General features: G+C 35.2%; 1 protein-coding gene across 1 annotated transcript in view; it reads left to right on the top strand.

Annotated features, from left to right (window-relative positions):
* The window catches only part of LOC118266666 (protein sidekick-like), a 44,865-nt gene that overhangs the window by 13,755 nt on the left and 8,918 nt on the right, over positions 1-22,192 (top strand). The window contains 15 exon segments of the mRNA XM_050703205.1: positions 13,612-13,707; positions 13,887-14,063; positions 14,260-14,476; positions 14,600-15,303; positions 15,561-15,656; positions 16,540-16,659; positions 16,963-17,118; positions 17,987-18,113; positions 18,195-18,490; positions 18,576-18,761; positions 19,844-20,256; positions 20,352-20,574; positions 20,912-21,108; positions 21,378-21,587; positions 21,902-22,156. Coding sequence (XP_050559162.1) covers positions 13,612-13,707; positions 13,887-14,063; positions 14,260-14,476; positions 14,600-15,303; positions 15,561-15,656; positions 16,540-16,659; positions 16,963-17,118; positions 17,987-18,113; positions 18,195-18,490; positions 18,576-18,761; positions 19,844-20,256; positions 20,352-20,574; positions 20,912-21,108; positions 21,378-21,587; positions 21,902-22,156 — 3,473 coding nt within the window.

Raw genomic sequence — 22,192 nt, 5'->3', positions numbered from 1 at the left:
AAGTCGCGTCCTTCGGACGATTGTGCAACGAAGTTCATGTCATGAAACTTTCGAAGTTTATAAAACTTTCAAAAATAATTTAGAAATGTTTTTAACAATAAAACTCTTTTAATAGTGGTATAAGTGGAATGTTATTATGTTTATAAAGTTGAATAACTCTGTATTTATACGTACAAAGTTGAGTGAACTTATGAAGTTGTGAGTAATTCCTACCTTGTTCATAGTTGCAAGGCGAGCGAATTCCACAGGTGTATAACGAATGTTGTGGCTACTAAAATCCTAGCAACCGACTTACAATGACGGAACTCTCTGCATAGTTTCACTAAGGTGTGTTAAGGTGTCTAAATATTGAGAAAATGTAAACAAAAGTGTGTTAAACACGAAACAAGAAGATCTAACGTGTCATGGAAGAATTGGAGCGGTGGTCCAAGATGCATTGCAAACAGTTTTACGGAACTTTTATCTTATTATTTTTCTACATTGTACATCCTACATTATCAATAAACAGTACAGGTAAGTTACAAAAATAATTAATCTTTATTAGAACTATCCAATTCAAAACAATCCAACAGGCCTTTTGTTATACTTTTTTATACTTATACAATATTCATTTCAGATATTTAAACTATTTACTCAGTTATTAAATACCTAAATAATCTCTTTAATATAAAATAAATAACTTCGAATCTGTTTATATTGTTTGGAAAGTAAGTTTTACATACTTAAAACTTAAACTAGCAGAAACTTAAACTTCTTAACAAAGTTGGCAAACTAAATTCGATAATTTTATTAAAATACTGTATAAGTATAACATTACCACATTAACAATGATTATTTTTTTCTCATTGATCAAGTCACTTTGTGCATATACAAGGTTTTAAATAAATTGTTTATCCAATATGTTGAATGAGTAAAAGGTTATTTTAAACTACTGTTTTTTCTTAAAACTTCTATCAACCATTTCAAATCAAAATCTTCTTATTGAAGCAATTCATCACTTCATTAATACCAAAATTGCACCGAGGTAGATCATACAACTCTTTCCATTAATAAAAAACATGCATCAATGCTTCCTTATAAACTTCAAACTCCAACCATTCTGTTAAACATGGACTTAATATTGCAAACCCATATTGTGTGTTGAGGAGACCAATAGCCCCACAGTGCACTGCTACTGGCAGATGACGATAATGATAATAAATGTTGATCATGCGTTCTGCTTTTGGACCGACACAGTCAGCTAAAGGCAAAAAATTGTAACCAACTACTGTAGCAGATTGGTCCAGTTTTTTTTATTAGCTATAGTAGACTGTGGCTACTTATTGATAGTTAAGTAAAACAAAATTAAATTACTTCTCTTTCCGTAAGTATGTATATGAATGTTGAAGTTCCTTTCACAGAAGGCACAAAGCCTTTGTCTTATTTGGCAACCGTTGTGTGACTTGGGTTTGATTCATACACAAAAGAATTATTTGAATAATTTACAAATTGTTATTCCTAATCTGAGTGATGGCATTTGGCATGCAGACTTGATTTCAGGTTTGAACCTAAGTTCGGGAGTCACCTACAACAATTACTTTTCCGTTTTATTATTTCAAGTATGTAATAAAAATTAATAATATGGACACAGTTGTTTAGTCTCCGACTTTAACAGCCAGTCAATAAGCATAATAGCAGTAATGGTCCTATTTAATAAATAACTTAATATTCAGTTTAACTACAGTGTCTTCCCTATTCCGAGTTATTTGAGCAAATCTGAAATTATCATTGCTGTCCTCTTAGAAGGAGGCGGGGTTCGCAAGAGAACGAACATCCTCACGCCCCAGCCGTCGCGGCAGACGCTTCGGGTGTCGGGGATCACGTGACGATCTCCGGCCACCGTAAGTGCGGGTCTGCGGATGGCGAGCTACTTGTGCTCGACGTCCGACTGGAATCAGACCGTCAGAATTCAGACAAAGTCAGAACCATCGCGTTTCGCTCGCGCCTAGGTACAGATGAACTGCCTACGGACGCGAATAAGAACGGGGTTGGTTTTTAGCCAGTAAAAGTAACCTCCATCTCGCCTCACCATAGGCAGGAGAAATCAAAGGATGATTTGCCCTGCAAAAAAGCTTAATTTTCGTTAACATTATGATTTTCGTCTTTTTTCGTACCATGTCCATAACAAAAAAGACAGATTCTTTTTTTAATGCTTGTTGATTGATATTGATTCTTTAGCATTCTATATATAAATATATTGTATTTATAAAGTATCTATTTAAAATTTTACTTTTTAATAAATGACTTTCATAATTCTCATATAAACTTTTCTTTAAAATACGTGACAGACTTCCAGTAACCTCCGTAAATGCGGCACAGCTTCACTAATTAAAACAAAGCCACCGACCGCTTTGTGTTTTCAATGCATTATTGACTTTTCGCAACAGTAGGCTATTTCCTACTAGTTAAATTCAATACTTTTTTCGAAACGTCAAAAACGATTTTATGTTCTATGAACTTTGTACGAAATAGTTCGTTATGACGTCACCAGATTTTTACGTCATATAGCAGACTTATTACCTACTATAACATTTCGAAACTTGAGTGAATCATCAAATCTATTTTTTATTTTTGAATATTTTATTGTGTTGGAAAGTCGAAGTAATTTATTTTTGACTGAGGAAAGTGTCCAGTTGTTCTAATGACAAATGTTTCTCTTAACTAAATTCTATTTCCGTACATAATGCATATTCTAAATCATTGTGTGATTAAAACTGCATAGAACTGCTACCTAAATAATGATCTACAACCTCAAAGCAACAACACAACAAGCTTCGCTTTTAGTATGCTGGAGAACCTCTCAATCAAAGACTTTAATGAACTTTGCTAAGTTTGAGTGGACCTAAAATATTCAGTTACGAATTACCGTCAGTCCCTATAACTCTTGTTAATTCACGGGCAGGTGGTTAATTAAACGCCTGTCACTTATAAATGAGGAGCTACAGTGAAATGTAACTTTAACTATACAGTTACGATCTCATCATGACTGACTAATCAAATTGCGACTAAGGTTAATAAAATGTTACTACGATATCTGGTGAGCATTCTAGAAAAACGACAATGCATGCAAAGTAATTTAAGTCGTATGACAGGTACCTAGGTAAAGTATTTGAAAGCGAGGCTGGTGTACACCTAACTAGGTACATAGCGAATCGTTGGAACGAGTAAAAAGGACTTGCGTGGTAAAGGATGTAAGGACAAGCTGTTTTAGAAATGCATTCATGGGCACGCTCACATAAGTACTTCGCTGCTACAAGCTTAGGGTTACCATAAAACAATAAGTAACAAACACGACGGAAACTTCTTATTTCCAAGAACGATACGGTAATTTCTCAACCTTTCAGTATTACTAAAAACGTTTATGTTATTAATAGATAGTAATTAAACCAACTTAGGGACACGAAGAGAACCACACGACTAATATACTGCGATCAAAAATAACCCTAAGTTCCTACATGACAGTATAAACCCATTCAATTTGCATACAATATAAGTTTGCTAACTGTAACCATTATGTCTATTACTAATAATATTAAGTATTCCTGAGTGATAACCCTACACGCACATAAGAAACACTCTTATAGCCATTGATTTTTGATCAGAACATAGAGGGTTATAGTTACACAATCATGTAAACCCATGTAAATATTGAATTTTAGTAATAATTACTGAAATTTTTGAAAATTAATTAAATTTCATGCCATTTTCTGTAAAGTAGGTATGTCTAAATCTTCAGTTTTAAAGTTATAGGTAATTAGAAACAAATGTTCACAAAACTCGATAGAGCAGTAAATAAACTTCATTCCTTCAAAATAAATAAGAGAAACTTTCCGTTCTAAATCTCCAATTAGATTGAACACACCCCATCGTAAATTGAAATAGCCGACCTGAGTTTATATCAAAGAGGAAGAATTACTTCTAAGAAAGTTTGCGATGTGAAGCAAAAACCTGGGACGAGGACGCGCGACATGCGCGAGTTGGCGGTAAACATCATCATAAAAGCTCTAGTCTCGCATGTAGGTAGGTAGGAACCTTGTGTATAGGGCTTATTAATATTAAAACACTGCGAACCTGCGAAATACAGGCCATGAAGAACCAGGATGCTACTATAACAGTCCAGTTTTTGTTTTATTTCATAATGAAAATAGTATTAAACATACTTGTTCACTCTAGCATGCTCCTATGTAACACATTCGAGGTCGTAAAGTAAATTAAAATAATATAATAGTGTAATAAATGTAATTCAGTGTACATGCGGATGTACCACACAAGTTCATGTACCTCACATTGAACTTGGGTTATCAAATGAGTCTTGTGTAAGAATGCATTCTATGTAAACACGATGATGACGTTTTAAATAGTTTTGTTACGGTGCTTACGTGTCAGACGCCAATCTACCCATATAAAAATGGTAAATTGTTCACTTGATGAACCTACCTTTACTAGTATAAAAATATTATTCTACCCCGATATCATTACAAGATTATGTAATAGGCGTTGATTAACTAACTTCTAGGTACCTATGCAGTAGAGAATTCATATACAGTTCTAGAATATTGGTGAGCCCGTCTAACCCATGTTTTATTGATTAAAATTTGGGCGATCACTTTGTTAAATGTTTTATGTTACTCGTCGGCTATCAAACGAGTTGGCAGCTGTAATAAAAAGAGTTTTAAACTAATTTATTGTTCTGAATATCAACGATCGCGACATTTTCTCATTTTTCATAGCTTTTCTGTAATTTCGGGTCATTACTGGGCACTGGCTGATCGTGGAACATTATATTTTATAATAACTTCTGGTAGGCTTGTGGTAACTACGATCTCATTGCTACTCAAATGTGCACAAAAAATATAAACTAAGTATGTAATCTTCAAGCTTTTGGCATTATTTTAATTTTTTTTTAGTTGTACTTGAACTATACTTATTTATTATATTTATTTCTTTGTCCAATTACTTAATGGCAAACGTATTTATTCATTTATTCAATTTTATGACAACTCTCGAACGGATGTCGTTTTCGAGTCCCGGAAGATAAGATATTTTAGGGCGACTGTAACCCTAGCGACCCTTATTAATTATTCAAGTGATGCGACGAAATCTTAACTTTGTGGACAGACACGCGGTTTACCAACAGTCTATGAATACAGTCAGTAAAACTGTTTTTTACTTTAATTTAATTTACTTACACTTATTAATATCCGTGTTCCTAGGTAGAATGAAGTAACAAATAGCCACAATGACCTCTTTTATCTGCGAATATACATATACTAAATAGTCGATACTTTTAATTGATTTATTAAAAGTCTTGTTACGAATTGTCTTCAAATGTTTTTCTACCTGGAATTTTAAATACCTCACAAAGACATTTTTCTTTCCTCGTAACAGTTGAACTGTACCCTGTATGGTATATGTGTAATGCGAGCATGAACGCAATTCGACGTCGATTTAACCACAGGCCACAGGTCCATTAACTTCCCATTGTTTGATCGCTGCCTGTAGGTGGATTTCATCGACTAAAGACCAATCTGAGCATTGTTACCTTAGATATAGATAAACCCTGTGATTATTACACAGTACGCACAGTATTGAAAATAATCCCATGAAGTACGTCAAAATTATGGAAATTGTTGCAACCTCTATGGGTCTCTCCTCTATTACCTTCTGTTATCTGTCATCAACAGATAACAATTAAGAAGTACATTCATGGGTATTCTTTGTTGTAATTTAACTAGTTCAAGGTTCAGTAACTATTAAGATAGAGTTCTTTTATGACAATGATGAGATACTGTATAGCAGCTTTGCACTGTATGAGGTATCATAAATATCAGTAATTAATTGTTTCTTACATGAGAAACTGGTATATTAAACTGAAAATCATTAATTATACATATTATATCGAATACACGTACACGTCCAAGAGTAACAATCTGTCTAATGATGTGGAAAATCTCTAACAACATTAACTATAAGTAAAAGCCGAAATAAAACCACGAAGGCTTGAATTAACTACGTATTTTATGGATGATTGGTGAAAATAATTGGTAAAAACTAACCAATTACAACTGAAGTAGTAAAAAACTAAAACAATGTCATGGCAAATTACGAAACTCTTCTGTCCTGAATAATGGATTCAATTTGAGAGAAATCACTTTTAGTTTTGTTACAATGAAACAATCTATCACTCTTGATACCTGAGTGCCTCAGTTTCAGCCGCGTGTACTAGGTACTTTTTGAGTGATACGTGATACGTATCTGGCTTGACACACTTTTACGAGCCCTGTTCAAACATTGCGGCGTTTTACAACTCTAAGATCCCTGACAAGAATTCTTAACGTTACTGAAACTGCTTTTTCGAAAAATAACGGTCTATAAATACGCAGAAATAGATTTTTACTAGGTAAATTTGTTGCTCATCCAAATTATGTTGGCTGAGTTGACGAAGCCATGTTGTCATCTTATTCTACTGGGGTTTCGGCCCACTCATTGCTTTTCACACACATTATAATATAATTATGTAAGTATGTAAAAATTGTAATAAGATTTCAAAATAAAATATTTATTTAAAATATTATATAAATGTTGACCACATATTCAAAAAATTGCCGTACAATGATAAAACCCATTTCGTAAACTGATGAACAACCAGAAATACTTTGCCTAATGCCTCTGTAGGGACAGTGGAAAGCATTGAAAAAACCATTACGCACCGTATTTATGGAGCCTAACGCGACACAATTAGGTATAAATTATATAATATGTAATTATGTACATACTTGAGTAGGTACAAGGGTGTGTTGGCATATTGTTCGTACACATTCCCAAACATGCATGGTGACGACACTCCCGAGGGTACTTTATGAAAATATCTTAATACCTTAAGTTTATCCGCCATCCTCATTCATTTAGATAACACTACTTGATATATTAAACCATTTAATGAATTTGCAAACATAGGTAGGTAGTTCATTAAACTAAAGCGTACAACCCCTGCCAAATATTGATATTTTTCCGCGTACCCCTAAACGTATTGTGTTTAGCGTCACGCACTTGTTTCAAACACACGCAAAGCAATTAAGTATAAATTAATCATAAATCACACGTAAGCAAGAGTTGAGCCTTGCTCCGTTAAATTTCCGTATGTTAAGCTTAATTCAGTACCTCAACCTACCATCTACTGTTGTTGATTTTACGTCACGAAATTTAATATAAGAAAATACAGTTGCTTGCTGCCTGCTACCTGTACGAACATAAACAATAACTATGCAAATCTTCTATAAATGTTCACATATTTTTTTCCTGACAAAAGTTCTCACGTTTCATGCTAGTTTTTCCGGAAGGAGTAATAGCTGCAACTAAGATCAGAGTTGAGGCTACAGCTGTAAATAAAAAAAATATATTATATAGTAAATAAAAAAATATATATTATTAATTTAATAATTATGATGAAAAGACCTTACAATGTTGCTGGACTTAACATCACGGTAATGAGTATCTCCATGAGGAGATACGGACAAAAAAAAGGCGAAAATTGAAACCTTAAAATAGAAACAACAAGACATTTACAATAATTACTCGCATATAGATATGAGATCACTACTTGATCCTTGAACTCTCTGAAGGATGATAATATAACAAGGTTAATTGTAGAGTTTTAGTTACATCATTTTCAAAACTCCAGGAACTTTATTTCTAACTTCTAGCCTTTGGTCTCGTCACGCCGCAATTTTGGTCACAGCGGCTAACAATAGATTACTTAACAAAAACTATATACTTCATTGACTTTCATCTACGTGTTAGAAAAGGTCGGGTTCCTGTTGGGTACCTGTTGATGATGTAGCGAGCGGCTGACACGAATAAAAGGATCGATTAACTTCTATTTTTACTCATGGTTGTGTGGGGCGGTAGCTTAACGCTCTGCTGCCTGAGCTCTGATAAACAAAGGACGCTGTAGGAACGGTCAACAGCATTTTTATGTTCACGAAATGTCATTATCATCTGGACAACATTAATCATACATTTTACATAAAATTATTATTTCGAAAATTCGCTGTTTTTATTGCTTTTCGTCAGAAAATATCAGTCTTCTCATGAACTTATACATACCACACGTCATATAAATATTAATAACTTTTATACAGATGTGTTGATATTCATGTTCTTCTTTTTTTAATTGCTTTTTCTGTTCCAATTTTAACCTGACCGTTACCTGACCTAATTACTGTTACTCAAATAGTTAATAAATGAAGATAATTGCTTCCATTGAAAGTTTTGACCTTATTTTCACCAAAATCAATACGCACAACTGTTAGTAATCATTTACATGTTTCTCAAATCTGGACGTTAATTACATTTTTCATACATCCGTAACTATTAATTTATTTCTTTAAATAAATCTAATCTATCTATTAATGTATATATATAATAAACATCTATTACTAAATTTAGTAATTACCTAATTGATTTGATTAAGTTAATTTGTTTAAGTTAAGAAATAGTTACCAGTTTATATCTAAAAAACATTTAATTGTCGTACTAGTTTGGTACCAGTGACCACAAGTCGATCAAAGTGGTCCAATCCGCCATGATTCATAGCAATAGCAGCAAGAAAGAAGGACAACGAAAAGGTATTTAGGTATGATTCACCTAATCCGCTATTCATAGTGTATCTAGACTTTTAGCCACGTTCAAACAGATTCCTTACTATTAACAGGTATTCATTATTATTACAACATAACTACCAACATATGTATTAGTAAATGAAATAGGGGTGACAGGCAGTCTCAATTTGATAAATGTTTCCCCAGGGAAACAGTCGCCAGTACATTACGATTCCGAATAAGAAGCAACAGTAATAAAATACAATCACTAAATTCAATTACAAACTATCTTTATTATAGCAATATTATTTTATTAATCTTATTGAAAGAAAAAGAAATTAATACCTGTTGAAAGAAAAACAGAATTCTCATATACCGTAACAATTTCTTCTAAACAGAGCCCCCTACGTTCCAATCACATGTTCACGAAGGTTAACAATGAAAGAAAACATACTATAACGGTGACCCAGTTAGCAATGGGCATTTAAGTACAGTTTCCTGGCAATGGCTTTGTACTCTAAAATGTATTTAGAAGAACGTTAAACAATCGCAGTCGTTACATCATACACACTATTGCGTTAGTAACTTAATTGATAGAAAATTCAACTGGTATAGGTACGATAAAAGAAGCCTTCAATTGCATTGTGTATGGGTATATCTGTACCCTGCATTCATGTTCTGGGAAATGAGCCGTGTTATTCGCTATAGTGTTCGTTGCGTCGGCGGCGGTGGCGTCGACCGGTTACTGCTGTGGCGTGCCGTTCGTGGACTGCGGTCAAACTGCACACTTACGTCAACAACAACAACGGATACTCAGAGAGAGAGAGAGAGTAGAACAAGAATATTTAAGAAAGACTAAGACTTATTTGTGACTCAGCTTATTTGAATTTACAAAACGGAAGTACAAGTTCGTTCGCAGTTTGTCCAGATTATAACAGCTTTTGACCTAGATTAATCGTTACACAATCCACTATTTACACTGATGGAGCAGACAGGCTTGCAGTTTACAGTTAATTAGGGACTCCACGGCTTCAGTTTGTGTTGGCAAATGCACTGAGCTAAATTTCGGTGTTTATAAGTCGTAATGATCTTTATACATACAAGTACGTACTGAGAAGTAGCAAGACCTCCCAGACCAACCAATTCTATGGAGTCAACAAATTTTACTGGAACCATGCAATGCATTGTAAAGGGACACTTGAAAGTCTTCTTTATAAAGGGACCTAAAGCTAATCGAAGGGTTTCCCGTACAGTGACGTATGTACGTATGAGTAGACACATGCAGTCCACATGACCGGCGTTTGTGGTACGAGCTCAGGTTACGTTCTGTGTTACATAGACTGAGCAACAAAAGCAGGAAACGAAAAAGTTCGAACTGAGTCAGTAAAAAGCACATAGATTCCTTCTGTGGTATTGTTTGAATGGTCAAATAGACTAATTTGGAAATCGTGCCAAAATATTGGTCAATTACTTTTCACTGTATTGGGTACTTTATCGAATCCAAGTGTTTAAGTATATATAAATCCTTTAGAATCGAATGTCGCTTATTGGTATGTTAGTAGTCGCTGGCTTCGACTAAACGTGCCATAGGTGTGAGTCACGTAACGGAAACGGTTCTTTCGATATTGATGTCTTAGCTTGATGCGTTCCCATGCCATGTTTTACTTTTATATAAGTAACCACGCTTTTTACTTTGCGAAGTAAATGAACAACTGTAATATTGAATGCTTTTTATTGCTCTTTAAAAAATACAAATCCCTTTATTGACAAACATCTGCGCATCCGAGATACCCGAGCGGAGCACGTAAATTAAACTTAGTTGAACGAACATTTTATTCTTTAAGAAAACTCTTAAAACATCTTTTTCATAATGAAACAAGTATTTCGATTTGATAAATTAAAATGTTGTTTTTTTATTTTATGTATGAGGGGTTTTAAAAATTGTAAGTAACTGGTTTAATTGTTACCGACTATGTAGTATTAAAGTTAGTGATCATAATTTGATTGCATGCACTTATCAAGCAGGTGTAAAATGTTGAAACTTTTTCAATTTAGCACAGAGTGTATCAAGCAACGGATACGTTGCTTGATACACTCTGTGCCGCTAAAACATCACGAATTAAAGGTGATCTAGCTATTTACATAGCTTGTATAATTTATCTCCTAATGATTCGAAGTTCCAGATTATAATTTCTTTTGTCTTTGCTATCCTATTTTTAGTTTTTTAGTAACAACAACGGAATATTTTCGGGAAACCGCTGGATTGAGTTATGTAAATCGATCGTACTGTAGAGTGCATATACTCCATACTAGACCTATTAAAATCCTCGCGTCCGGAACTGGTACAGGGCATAGTGCAGAGCGGAAGGGACTGGGATGCCGTCTTCCGTAAGAGTAGAAGGAACGGGGTGATTTTTAGTCACTAAGAGTTTATTACTCCGTCTCGCCTCACACAGAGCAGAAGAAGTCATTGTGCCTATTAAATTAGTCACCAGTACATTGATCAATTAACATTTTTCATTTGTCTTAAAAAAGAGATTTTCACTGTGTAATGAAATGACAGAAAATTCAGTGTAGACTGTATATGACCTACCTAATAAAAGTAGCGTATCTTATCAGTTTATCAAAGTAGATATTGCCAAATTAAGATAGACACCAGTTTTACTAACTGAAATGTATATATGTATCGATTAAATACAACTTGTCGTAGTTAACAAGTCTCTTGCATTCTGTGTATCAGCATTTCCGATGTAGAATCCTTTAATTATTATTCGCACTCTCATAATATCTTCTAAAATGGCAGTTATTCCAATAGGGTATAGGTTCTTTATCGTCGATTTATTTCACAAATTGTATCAAACTTCAACCTCACTGTTTAAATTATTGTTACGCTTTAGAACTTAGTGCCGAAGTCAAGGCAAGCATTATTTTACTTATTCCACCCTTTACTCGTTATTAGATTTAAATAACGACCGATATTCAAGCAGCAGTTCAACTTAAGTTTGTTGGAGAACGTATTAAAAGTTTGTTTGAAAGCATTTAGCAAGAGTAAATTCAAATGTATGTACAAACATTGTTTTCAATTACAACAAAACTGCCTTCGGAAATATTGTGTCGTTTATATAAACTTAAATCAACACGGGCATGGGCAATGGGTTAGCTTTGTTATTGGAATGTTACAGATGAGCGAATACAGAAACTAAACCAATTTTTTTATTCATAACTCCATAAAGTTCGGTGTCTGCTCTGCTTCATCGGTATCAATTACACTATTGTGTAACCTATACTTATCTGCGGTAAATATTTCTGTAAACTTTGAACTGTTCCTGTTTATGGAAAGGCTAATGTACGCTAACTTCAAACCGTCGGTATGATACTCAACACGTGTTGACCGTTGGTAACTGGGTCAGGCCCACTGAAGTCAATCAGGGACTGCGTAAAAAATAAACAAATTCACTGTTTCTTGAAATTGCATCACTGCACTGTTTCTTGATTGTTTAAAGTATTGAAGTAAAGTCAGTAGACTTTGATTAACACTGGAGTAGATAAATAATACTGATAGTAGGTACTAGGCGCTCTATAAACACTGATGTATATTATTTTTACTTTCTATATCTAGGGACTTATAGTTTTCTGCCTAACGTACCAAAAACCAAACATTCTAAAACTTATTTAACATTTCATATCTATCTCATTGTAAATTCACCAAACGTCCAAAATTTGTTAACATGCTTACACGATTGTCAACGGCTCACCAGCTTATTAGTAGTCCCCGTAGTGCTGCCATAATGTTCAACATTGATACGCCAATGTTCTCTCTAGACAAAAACGGAAGTCTGAATTTATTAATACTTTTTTGAAACACAAACCAGATCCTAAGGCTTTAGGAACGCAAAAGGCTTACTGAAATTTATAGGTGGGCAGTTTAATGATCCCTTGGAGACAATTATTAACGAAAAGGGTCCAGAATAGAGGTCAACGATATGTTACAATAAATGTTGAATAAGTGTCATCTATAAGGATTTTACTAGTATCCACATAAAAAACTGCCTACACTTTTATCTTCGAACAAAGACTGCAGATACGTCGTATTTTCAGAGCTTACTAACACCGATCTGTCAACGGCTTATTCGACGTGTTTACTACCGATTTATTTCTTTTCGTAGTTACCCTAATTGTGGCGCAGTATTTTTATCCATCTGTTTTATCGTGAGTTCCCATTACTATTTCCAACGAGTAATAGGTAGCACCGGTTAAGATATGTTTGTAAGAACATGAATTTATGTTAACCGGTAATGCTGAATATGGGGAGGTGGTATTTTTGGGTAATTTTGTGTTACGAGTTCATAAGTACTAAAACATTTTGTAACAAAAATAAAATAGATCAACTCTAGATGAATAAGAAGTTGAATCGTATGACTTTTCTTGTGTAAGTTTTTAGACAGTTTACTGTTTTATTGTAAAAAAATTAAAAACTAAATTATCCGTCGTGTGAAACGTTCTAAAACGAGGCAAGTTGCCTTAATTAAGACGAACCGTCGTGAAATGTTTTAAATTACCCGTGGGAGCGTAAAAACTGGACGTCAGCTTTGACAAAGTCTAGGTTAAATTAATATCTTATTTTATGACAAACATTATGTTTTTGTATTCTAAGCGTTGTAATATAAAAGGTTTCTACTTTCTTAATTCATGGGTGGTTCTCCGCCAACGATTCCCCACCCGTCCGCAGTAGCAATTTTGATGTAGAGATAAATTCGGTCAATGAGCAACACATCTACTCTAACATAGCTCAAGCTGGTTGAATAAATAATGTTTCTTCTATGTTAATGGAGTTTGAGTTTCTGTCAGCATGGTTTATAATTGTTGTTTATAAATAAAACTAGCTGTGTCCTGTCTTCTGTGCTACCTCCCTACTTAGTTTTCTTAGGTTGTCCTTGTCCTACTGAAATTTTGAACAATTTCTTTTTTTCAGTACAAATGCAACCACCACGGTTTAGCATGCAACCTTCATCATCAAATAGTATAGTTCGAGAAGGTACAACAAAAATATTACAATGCTCTGCAATGGGTAAGTTAATTTACTGTGCTTGTTCATTTAATAAGTTGATGTTTTGCTAATTAGTGTGGTAAATGGGAACTGATAGAATAGCAATAAGTGGCCTTATATACTTATTTCATGAATGAAACAAATTTTTACTATTTTCTTCGTTAATATTACCATGATCGATAATATTTTGAACATTATAGGCATACCGCAACCAATGTACAGATGGTTGCGAAATGGGGTACCACTCAGTGATTATTCATCAGAGTTGTTTTATAAGATTCATAACACCCAGCGGCAGGATGCCGGAGCTTACCAGTGTATAGCGAAAAATGATGTCGGAGCAATATTCAGCGAAAAGAACAACATTGTCGTCGCGTGTAAGTAAACTTTCATACATCTCTTTGTATTTTCATGTGTCTTTGTTGTGTAGGCGGAATAATCTTGGAGAAAAATATGTCTACCGTCCTGGAAATGGGACAGTTTTGTATAAAAAAGAAGTTTCGTCAACTCATAAACATCTAAAAGCCAGTGATGTTTTGTACAAATGTTCAATAGGCGTATCGTTGTTTTCAGATATGGGTGTTTTTGAACCTGTTGCTGAAACAATAGTAACTGTTGAGTCTGGTAGAGCGGCACTATTAGCATTTCCTAAGATAGAATCAGAACCGCCGCCATCGGTCATATGGCAGGATGAGATTGGTGCTCTGCGATATGACCAAAAATATGCTGTCACCAACAAACATGAACTTGTAATCCTGTGTACTTCACACGAAGATGAGAAGGCGTACAGGTTAAACATGCTTTATTTAATATACATATTTCATTGTAACTACACCCGTGGTTTGATTATGTAAACATCGGATGATTATTTTTTGATTGCCGAAGTTAATTGTATATAAAATAAAATTTTCAGAGTACGTGCTATAAATACGCAGTTAGGAAAAGAAGAAAATAGCCCATATATACAACTTAATGTTTTTGGCAATGACAGCAAAGAAATACCTCCAGAAATTATTATAAAACCAGAAGACACAAAGATTGTTAAAGGACAAGAATACACGAGTCTGTATTGTATTGCCAACGCAAGACCATTACACGAATTAGAAACCTTGTGGTTTAAAGATGGGATTATGATTGATTTAGCTGGGGTTACGTTCGACTTAAATGATCAGTGGAACAGAACACTCACTCTTATATCAGCTAATTTAACGCACACAGGAAAATATACATGCCAGGCTAGACTGAAAACTGGAGGGTATGCTACTGTTACGGCTTCCGCTTATGTCACAGTCTTAGAAAAGCCAGTGTTTTTGTCTAATTTAAAATCGGAAACTTTCGGTGAATTCGGGAGTACGATCGTGTTGGACTGTAACGTACAAGGTATACCGTTGCCTAGCATCACTTGGTACAAAGATGCTAGAAAAATTGCTAGTGTTGGGGCAGATGCAGAAGAAGCTGATAATCCAGACATAGACGACGGCGGTGGCAGATATCGAGTGGAAGTGGATCGTTCTCTAGTCATCAACGACCTTAAAATGGAGGATACTGGCATATACCAGTGCATTGCCAGCAACGAAGCTGGCGAATCTTCCATTTACACGTGGCTCAAGATTAAAAGTAAGTTGGAAACTAAATATTTTTTTTAAAACCATGAATTTTATAAATCTGTGCATACCAGACTAAAACAATGCATGAACTGTATGTTTACAAAAAATATGTAAATTAAGAACATTTTGTGTGATTCGTTCCCCGGCGCGTACTGCGAGTCCACTAATCCGTCAAGCTCTGTAAGGCTCAGGGTCGTTGTCATATTGATGTTGTGTAAGTATAAAAATAACAATACTGTCTAATTAACGTATGCCACTATCGTGCAGTGAAGGACAGTAGGCGGCTTCCACGAAGTCACATGAAGTTAATACGAATGCGGACCTCCGATAAAAAGGCAAAAACGTTCAGATTTGACACCGGCAGTAAGGAATAATTACTTGACATTTTACATTTCTCACATATAGCATAGATGATTTTCTTTTTCAGCACAGAGTGATGATTGCTTTGAATACCAATGTTTTATTCCCTCGCCTTAGGTGACATTGATTCCTTTATATTATTTAGTGTTATTTGATTTGTTATTAGATAATTCTGATTTATTAGAAACATTCCTGCATTATGAGATTATATTTGTAATCCTTAGATAGATATAACATACTATTTATAATGCCTATTTACAACATAGTATTTAAAGACATAGATTACAACATACTAGTTTATATTTGAGCACCCAATCGATCTATATGTTGTCAATTTAGAATGAATTTATTATATGTTCGATTTTATACGGCACATAAATAACTAACCCGGGTGGAGGAAATGTAACAACACTACTTTTATGTAGTACCTATGGCGCGTGTAAAACGCAAGAATTTAACGCGCATCCTTCTAAAAAATTCATTCATTCCCAGCAAAATTATAGTGGGCCACGAGACACCTGGGCGGTTTACTAAGTGTCGGCGCTCAATATTGACCATTTAAAGTTATGGTGTTTACACGTATCTACCATGAAATTAATAAATGCCTTTATTGGTTTCGTACTGATTGTTATTTTATCTAAAAATATTATGATGATAGCATCAAGAAATTACAATTCTGATATTTTATTAACGCATGTCTAAAACATAGTGTTATGTTTAATAATAATCGCAGTACTTACTAATGCACATAATAATATAAAATCGCATGCGCTTTTCACTTTGAGAGAAGGTATCACAGAGTTTTGTGTAATATTAATCGTAGAAGATTTCATATATGAAATTAACCCGCTAGTTCGTGTTCTAACTGTGTGCGTGTGGCTTGTAGCGTCCCCGCCCATAATGCAGACTCCGCCGAGCAACCTGACGGTGCTCGATGGCAAGGACGCCACCATCACGTGCCGCGCCGTCGGAGCACCCACTCCCAACGTCACCTGGTACTTTAATGGTTAGTAATAAAGTCACTTCACAGCCCTCCATTATTACACGTCTGCCGAATATCAACCCTCCTGAAAAATTACTATGTATTTATCACTCACTGCCTAATTATACAGCAGGTTATAAATATTTCAGCTTTTGATAATGTTGGTAAATAATTGAATATATTAATATTTACTTATAATTAACACCAACTGTATCCAATCTATCTAAGAAAAGAAATTGTTTAATCTAAGACAAAAGATAAGAAAGGGATTAAAAATCCATCATAAACATGTTACTAATTCTGTTTGAACAATTTCGTATGTTACAGATTCTTTGATCATAAACTTGTCGGCGCGACTGCAAGCACTCGATGAAGGCGACTTGTTAATTACAAGTACAACGAACGCCGACAGTGGAAAATATACCTGCGTCCGATCCAACGATGCTGGGAATGTATCCGGGGAAGCGTATCTTACTGTATTAGGTACTTAGCTCATCAAGTTTTAAATCTTATAAAACAACAGCATTTTTTTAAAGAATTTCTCGTTAATAGTCCATTTGTAATATTCCTGTAATCGATAAGTCACCTACAAATTGTTGAGATAATCGATAAGATTGCATTTATCATCATTTTGATATCACCAATTTTTATTTTCTGTTAGATGTAGTGGGGATTATATTGCTATCATGACTGTTATCATGGTGAGACATTGTTCAGTTTTAGCAAATCAGTTTCTTGTAATTAAAGTAGGTTAACTGCCGCACTCGAAGACATTTACTGATTACTTAAACTATTCCTTAGTAATGATTTTGTTCCGAAAACTTTGCAATAGCTAAAGACTGGTTTAAGTAACCATTTAATGATTCTAAGTAGGGCGGAAAGTATGCCAAAGTTATGAAAAAAGAGACGAATAAAACATGATAATACCTTTATAAAGCTAATGTCAAAATAATAAATGATAAAATGTTATTTTGATATTTTTCAGCTCTCAATCTTGTTCAAAACCAATTTCGGTAAAAAGTAGCAATTCTCTATTAAATGAAATGAGCAAACAACTTCTTAGACAAAAGCGAAAGAGATGTTTTTTGTTAAACCATTTAGATAATATCTTCAAAATGACGGGAAAAGCTTCAGGGTGCACAAAAGATAACCCTTTTCAACGTCATTTACTTGATGAAATAGAAAAGTATTTTTCATAAAAGTTTAGACCGCTTTTGGTAACAGTAGCTTTTTATACCTAGGCCTAGGTACTCAACCTACATACCCGATCTACAAAAAATTGAAATGTACGGTATTTAAAGTAAATAATAACAAACAACCGAAAATGAAAACAAACTTTTTATTGTTTCAGTTCGAACACAAATCATAGCTCCGCCTGTAGATACACGAGTGTTATTGGGTCACACGGCAACACTACAATGCAAAGTATCGAACGACCCGAATGTGAAGTACAATATTGATTGGTTCCACAACAAACAGTGAGTTGCGAAAACATTTACATACTATTTATTTCGTTAAAATGAAAGTTGATGACGTATTCATTTGAATTTTTGTTGTAGGCCAATGACAGCTGGTTCCCGAGTGTGGGTATCAGCGGATGGAGCGCTACAAGTGCAGGCCGTGCGCGCCAGTGACGCGGGCGAGTACACGTGTGTAGTGACGTCGCCGGGCGGGAATCACACGCGACATGCTGTGTTGTCCGTCATTGAACTTCCTTTCGCTCCTACAAATGTAAGAGCTGTCAGACTCGATGCCGCATCACAGCGAGCCGTTAACGTATCTTGGACTCCCGGCTTCGATGGAAACTCTCCCATACAAAAATTCATTGTACAACGACGTGTTGTTCCCGAATTTGGTAAATATTGACCACCGCCACCAGTCATCTTAATATCATTATTGTTTTACACATAATTGTTAATTACTTTCGTCCTTTTAAATAGGTCCTACACCTGACCCCTTGCTGAACTGGGTAACGGAGCCGGTGAATGTATCTGCAAACCAACGTTGGGCTCTGCTCACCAGTTTAAAGGCCGCTACGTCATATCAGTTTAGAGTATCTGCCGTTAACACCGTTGGAGAAGGACCTGCTTCTGATCCAACTGATGTCTTGACATTGCCACAGGAAGGTATGTATACCTAACACAGCAAATAATGAAACAGCACTAATAAACAAAATCTTGATTTTTTACCTAACTAAAGCAATCCAAACGAGGAAGGGTACAATTTTTTTGAGACTAATAAAAACGGAATTTCTGCGGTGGTCAGATAACAATTTTAATAAAAAAGAAAGATTTATGCTTTGTGATGTGTGAGTACAAAGCATAAAGTTATTCGAAATATTTGGTAACGTCCGCGCGCTGACATGGACGGCTTATAGTTCTGAAACATTACACTTGGGATAGGATTAACACACGAACACGACGCTACGCAGCCTTGAAATATTTTGACATTATTCCTATATTTCTTATTGTCTGTGTTATAAAGGCACTATTACATCATTTTCGCACTTAAAGTAATGTACTCACTATATTGTTTATTTTACTTTTAATCTTATAATAATGCAAAGAGGTCTATGTGATCTGCTGTCACATGAGGTAAGATTGTATTGGTGTGTTTCACTACTATATTAAATTGTATTCTGTTTGCTATCAAGCAGCCAGTGACCTAATATGCTGCCAAGGTATGCAGAATATTTATAAAATTGCATTTGTTCGAGTTTTACTTTTTGATCTGCCTTTATTGATTTTAAAAATTTCTTAAATTAGTAGAATTTTTCGTAGTTTTATATTTTAATGTCCTGTCCTGATTTGATTGCTTCAATAAATGAAAATGTCTCATGTATCTTATTATGTTCGATAGATTGCAATACTGTGTACTGTCTGCATGTAACGTGATTTGTCCAAACTAATTACAACATTTTTGCCAGTAGTGAGCAATATTAGTGTGATATTCAATTCAATAATTTCCGATTTGAAGTCGTCATGCATGCATGGTTTATAGCATGCATTACATTATATCTTTTTATTCTTTCTGTATTGGTTTATAAACACAGTCGAACGAATAAATTATTGCATTTCCTAAGTTTTTTATGTCAATAGCGTTAGTGAAATTACATATAACCAGGCAAAGATACCACCAGCATCCCAGCATGTGCCAGCGCCAACTAACAAGAATGAACAGCTAATATGCTAAATATTTATGTCTGCAGCCCCATCCGGTCCCCCCGTCGGCTTTATGGGATCAGCGCGGTCTTCATCAGAGATCATAACGCAATGGCAGCCACCGCTAGAGGAACACAGAAACGGTCACATTTTGGGTTTCGTTATACGATACAGGCTTAGGGGTTACGACAACAGCCCGTGGACCTATCAAAATATCACGAACGAAGCACAGAGAAACTATCTCATCCAGGACTTAATAACTTGGAAAGATTACAACGTGCAAATAGCAGCCTACAACGATAAAGGTGTTGGTGTGTTTTCCGATAGTTACACGATCAAAACTAAAGAAGGCGTGCCCGAAGCGCCTCCGGACAATATTCGCTGTGAGGCGGTTAACTCTACAGTCATAAAGGTTTGGTGGACTCCTCCAAACCCTCAGAAAATAAACGGTATAAACCAGGTTTGTACAAATTGTTTCCAAATATCTGTCTGTCATGCAAAACTGACTATTTCTTGTGAATAAAAATTTAATCAAAATTATTATAATTTTCATAGGGTTACAAAATGCAAGCATGGATTTGGGACGAGAATGAAGGGGCTAATGTCGAGCAGAAACTTGTCAGTGTACCTCCCAATCTCCTGGATCCTTTGACTGAACAATCAGCGATCATAACGGGACTTGAAAAGTTTACAATGTATAATATCACAGTTCTATGCTTTACGGAACCCGGCGATGGGCCACGCAGTGAATACGTACAAGTTAGGACGAATGAAGACAGTAAGTCAACATTTTAGAAGTTATAAATACTTTTGTATTAAGATTTTTTAGTGTTAATACATATTATACGGATACTTACACATATTTTCTTACTTAACGTAACACAACTAAATCAGTTTAGAAACCAAAAATAAATGAAAAGTTGCTTCAAATGTTTCGTATAATATTACACACAGGGTATGCAATCTCGATCTCGCGAGATTAACGAGATTGGTTTACGCAAGAATTTTTGTTTGATATTAGAAGAGAAGAATAGTTGTTAAATGTTAATTAACAATCGTATTTATATTATATTGTTATATTGATAAGGTGCTTACACTATTTCGTATAATTTCAGTTCCGGATGAAGTAGGAAGTCTACTCTTTGATGATATATCGGATCGTGCAGTAAGAGTATCTTGGACGGCTCCTAAAAAATCAAATGGCATCTTGGTAGGATACAAGCTGTCTTATCAGATGAAAGATAGCAATGAGACGTTCAAAGAGGAGGTGTTGCCACCAAACGTCACTAGCATCAGAGTGGAACACTTACAGGTAACATTAATTGAATGCACAAATATATATCATACATACATTATAATAAAAGTGTAAATTCTGTACAATGATAATATTAAAAAATATAGATAGTAGTAACGTAGGAATTTAAGGATTTAACCTCGGAATATGACATAGTCGATATGGGGGATTTCGAAAAGTCCTCTCTTAGTACCCTACACCCCCCAACGAACACGCATACTAAATTTCACCTATCTACGTTGTAAAAAAAAGTAATATTTAACAAATATTGGCTGGTATTTTTTCAGGCTAGCACACACTACAGGTTCTGGTTATGCGCTATGACGGTGGTAGGCGAGGGCCCGCCGAGGGCCGCAGTGATCCAGTCGGGCGTAGAACCAGTGCTACCTGACGCCCCTCGAAACCTCGCACTCTCCAACATCGAGGCTTTTTCTGTAATGCTGCAGTTCACACACGGATTTGATGGCAATTCCTCTATTTCACTTTGGACAGTACAGGTAACATTCTAAACTAACAGTTTTAAGCTGTATAATCTATTATTTAAAAATAAGTCGGGTTTTCCTTCCTGCCGCTATAACTCCAGAACGCATGAACCGATTTCCACGGTTTTGCATTCGTTGGAAAGGTCTCTGGCTCCGTTAGGTTTATAGCAAAGAAAGACAGGAGAAAATTTAAGAGAAAAGCAGGAAAACAGGGAAAATCATTGGTGGCGAAACGGAGTTCGCCGGGTTCGCTAGTATGTTATATAAAAATACATTTTATTTATCTACATTGACTTTACTCTTTCTAATTACACTGACCTTCATAACAGGCTCAAACCGCACGCAATTCATCGTGGGTGACTATATTCGAAGTGAACGCGCCGGACGCTCAGTCGATACATGTGACTGGTCTGGTCCCATTCACTACGTACAGACTGCGACTAATTGCCACCAACGTGGTGGGCTCGTCACCACCTTCAGAGCCGTGTAAAGAGTTCCAAACTATCCAAGCACCACCACAACATCCACCGAAGAACGTCACTGTACGCGCTGTTAGCGCCACCAACCTACGCGTCAGATGGATTGTAAGACATCAGTTTTTAAAATCAATAATTACTTTA

Source organism: Spodoptera frugiperda, chromosome 23, assembly GCF_023101765.2.
Source record: "Spodoptera frugiperda isolate SF20-4 chromosome 23, AGI-APGP_CSIRO_Sfru_2.0, whole genome shotgun sequence".
In the NCBI taxonomy this organism is placed as follows: domain Eukaryota; kingdom Metazoa; phylum Arthropoda; class Insecta; order Lepidoptera; family Noctuidae; genus Spodoptera; species Spodoptera frugiperda.
This window is presented reverse-complemented; position numbering and strand designations above follow the sequence as displayed.